The sequence below is a fragment of the Penaeus monodon genome, chromosome 39 (assembly GCF_015228065.2).
Source record: "Penaeus monodon isolate SGIC_2016 chromosome 39, NSTDA_Pmon_1, whole genome shotgun sequence".
Classification (NCBI taxonomy): domain Eukaryota; kingdom Metazoa; phylum Arthropoda; class Malacostraca; order Decapoda; family Penaeidae; genus Penaeus; species Penaeus monodon.
This window is the reverse complement of record NC_051424.1, coordinates 23922969-23927224: the sequence shown is the minus strand read 5'-3', so window position 1 is coordinate 23927224 and position 4256 is coordinate 23922969. Positions and strand designations below refer to the sequence as shown.

Genomic DNA, 4256 nt, shown 5'->3' with positions numbered 1-4256 from the left:
ATTCCACGAAACTGAAGGCCATTTCCTGAGATGTCTGCCATAAATACAAGGGAAAGATCAGTCAGGGTGGTTTCCCGTTGCCTTCCCTGGCAGTGTTTTTATTGAGACGCTGTCTTTAGAAGGGTTGCCAGCCAAGCCTGAAGAGCCCCCTCTGCCCTTATTTCTATTAATCCCTTTGATGGGATCCTGACAGGTGTTCCACCCTGGGTCGAAGTGGACCTGGGAGCAATAGCGGCTAAGAGGTGGCTCTATAGATCAGGCAGCAATTATACCATTAGAATAATTGCGCTTGTGGCTAATTCACTCGTAATTACAACAATAAACAAAAATAATAATGCCTTCGCTTGGATATTATATAAGGTCGCAAAAAAGAAAGAGAAAGAAATTTACCTTATGAATAAAGACGTATATATCAAGCGTTTCAATAAGTTGCCCGCCATGCTTCAGTTCAGCTGTGACGTCATGGCCCGGTGTTAATGGCGGCAATATTCGTGCTGAGGCGACTCCGACTCCGAACACTGCATTGCTTGCTGAGTTAAAGAAAAAAGAAGAAAAAAATATGTATATGTGATTCTTTTCTTCCTTCACGTTTTTACTCATGCGTGACATACTGGTTTAGTTTAAATTTTAAATTACCTAAAGAATCAGAATCAAGGGTAAATATTAATTTCTCTTCCACGTAGAAATTTCTTATTATTTTAAACATGAAATGCAATGCACACACAGACCTCTTGACTAACCTGACGTTAATGGAGAAAACTGATCAAGCTGTTATTCCATGCTTTTAGAACTTGTATTGCATTCACCAATACCTAACAAGGGATTAAGAACAGGGTTAGTTGCAAACTGCAATGCATATGTGATTTGCAGAAGAGAAGGATTATATGCAAATTCAGTTCCTAGCTAGAGTGCATGAGAAGAATGAGGTAACAAAATAATACGACAAAACAATTCAAATTGACATAAGAATACACGTGAAGCATTATTTTTAATATATAAGTAAATGAACGTTAGGCTTTTCTGTCTATCAAACTTTAATGCTAAGTGCATGATAATTGTTGACTTCGACGTATACCTATAATTAGCTAGTAAAATAACCTGTAATATACATATTAAATGAAATTAGGTGACATTCTTTCTCGCGTTGCGCATTCATTTATTCGTATTTTTTTCCCTCTCGCACCAACAATCACAACTATGACAACAGTAATAAATAATTGTGTGACACCATTGTAGGCATACTTTTTCTGATGATAAAAAAAACAACAAAACATGGGCATTAATATTCTCTGGGAATGTATGTGAATATATATTGGACATGAGTGTATGACTTTGTAAGCTATTATCTCAAGGGCGTCTTTTAAGTCCAATTATAATTCGCTATTATGATAACTGTAATAATGATTTTGAAAACAATAACCAGTACTGGTGATCGTCATAACGGCAGAAGCAGTGATGGTAATGATTATGATAACTACAGTGATGATGATGATGATGATGATGATGGTGATGATCATGATAGTAATAATAATAATGATGACGATGGTGATGATAATCATGATGATGGTGATGATCATGATGATGACGACGGTGATGATAAAAGTAATGATGGTGATAATGATGACGGTGGTGATGATGCTGATGATGATTATCAACATATGCAATAATAATAATAATAATAGTAATAATAATAATAATAATAATAACAATAATAATAATACCAGTAACAATAGTGCGTGCTACTACTACTAACAGAATAGTTACATTCGCCAGGGAACGATGATACAGTATATTCAAAACTATAAGTTCTGTTGACCAGTTGCTAGCTTTGAGGATTTAATCAGCTTGTGGGCAGTGCTGATTCGTCTTGCAATTGCATTTAAAGGGACAAAAAAACTTAGGGGGAGCACATGGGTGGGGGGATAAAGGAAATTTTAAGCAGAGTAATAGAGAATATAACATTAAGAACGAGGATGGGTGGAAAAAAAAAAAAAAAAAAAAAAAAAAAAAAAAAAAAAAAAAAAAATATATATATATATATATATATATATATATTATATATATATATATGTATATATATATGATAGAATAAAAAGCAAGTTATGCATTTATATAAAAGATAAAAACAGTCAAAAATAAACATTCATAGCCTATTAAATATAACAGTATTACTCTAGCACTACGAGTATAGATACCAAAATCACTTCCCAACATAATTTTTCTCATGCTAATGTTTATAGGATCTATTTTTACGTATGTTGCAATACAACTTTCATATCCTTCTGCGTTATTTTAGTATACCATTTTTTTCGCAGAATCATTTCTTAGTAGAGATTTTCTGCTTCAGCAAATGTACCCGCAATCGCTGTTAAATGAAGAATCTATCCTGTCTTTGGATATGTGGATACTTCTTTACAACTGATTTGCCTTTATATTCTTATTATATAGGAATTTCCTTGTAAATCTTTCCCCAAACTTCTATTCTTTATTGTCTTATGTGACATACAGTGCACAGATTAAATATGATTACGAAGTGTCTTGCAGCTCCAGAATATAAGAAAGGTATTATTTTCAATATCATATTCACATCGATGTTCAGGTTAGCAAGTGGTGAAAGAATTATGTGCAACAGAACGATTATATGCGTTCCACTGTAGCATATTACTGTGCGTAATTCATAACCCTCTCAGCGACTATGTTCATTTAACCGAAGAAAATAGTTTTTTTTTAGCTATACATGAATTCAAAATACAGTTTCGTTATGTTTCCTTGCACGAAAGGCGCGAATCTTTGTTGAAGCATTTAAGAAATACGACACAAGTTGGCCTCGAAAGTGGGTCGAGAGTGAAATGTAGATTATATAATTTCACTTACGACCAGTTTGTATAAAAAGAATTGTTTCCCAAACGTTTCCAGGCTGGCGCCACCTTATCTTCCAAGGGGATTCCTAGCCCACCCCCCTCATATACACATACGAACACACCTTTTTTGTATGCATCAAATTGAAGACAACAGGATTATACACAAAGATGCATGTCACAAATAAAACCTGATTTAGTAAATCACTTAGTTTTTAGTACACTAAGTGGTTTACTATTTGGGTGTGCTACTTAGTGCAGTGGCAGCGGTCTCGTCTAACAAGCTTGCTGACCCCCCGTTTAATTCCCAAATCTCCAGTGGATGGTAACCCCGGCCACTCCATGCACACAGGGGGAGAGTTAGAAGCAAAATGAGATAGATTATGGCACACCAAAGATAACCATTGTAGCAAAAGGAATAAAACAAAATTATTATTTATTATTATTAATGCCTGCCTGTCGCACACCTCCTACCGCCCCTTTTTGCCTCACCGTCGCCAAGGGGAACCAGTAGTATAAAAGATGCAATACTCATTGCCAGTCGCTGCTGGACTTTCTCTGCATATTTACAAACCTCATCAGCTATGTGTGTATGTCCAAATTCAACATATTGATATGTAGAAGAAATATGATCTGCGATGAGAAATACACTCAACTATATTTAAGAAAAGAAAAAAAGCACCGTCTTACCTAACAGAAATATGTTGTAATAAAATATTACGTACAAGCATCTGAGGGTCGCATTTAATCATGGAATACGACTTGCTTTGTTTGCCTTCCCGCTACGGAAAGCAAACCTGATTACCCATTCTGCTTAATCTTTCCCGTGCAATCGACCAAATCCCGCGCGAACAGTGCCCCAAGGCACGTGAATATGCAGGCCAGTTACCCTCTTAGTTTTTGCTCTATATGTAAAAGTCAAATTGTCCAACACTCTTCCACCGAGGCAAAATAGCCTAGGATCTATGAAAAAAAGTTAGGGTCTGGAGTTCAGGTTATGCGATAACAGTTATTATTAGTAAAAAAAAAAAAGTTTAATTTCATTTGTTACAATGGTTATTCTTGGAGTGACAGCTGTTTCTAAATAACCCCCTGTATGGAAGGGGGTAGCCATCCACCGGCAGCGCGGGATTTAATTGCGGGTCAGCAAGACTGCTAGAAGAGAACTACCATTGCGCCACACAACAGGAAGGTTAAAGAACCAAATAAGGGGCTGTTTTTTTATTCAGTAAAACACTTCGTGTTTTTCCTGGACCATGCCAATCTCGCTATTTAACACCAGAAAAACATGTGTCACACTAGCACACACACACACACACACACACTACACACACACACACACGTACACGACCACACACACACACACACACACACACATATATTATAGTATAGAATATA

At 36.0% G+C, this 4256-nt stretch overlaps 1 protein-coding gene across 1 annotated transcript in view; it reads right to left on the bottom strand.

Annotated features, from left to right (window-relative positions):
* The window catches only part of LOC119597624 (glycine receptor subunit alpha-2-like), a 9066-nt gene extending 8253 nt beyond the window's left edge, over window positions 1-813 (bottom strand). The window contains exons 1-2 of the mRNA XM_037947219.1: window positions 741-813; window positions 391-530 (exon numbers count right to left, since the gene is read on the bottom strand). Of these exons, the coding sequence (XP_037803147.1) occupies window positions 391-440 (50 nt within the window). The 5' untranslated portion in view covers window positions 441-530; window positions 741-813. The remainder of the gene's footprint in view (window positions 1-390; window positions 531-740) is intronic.
* Between the last annotated feature and the right edge of the window lie 3443 nt (window positions 814-4256).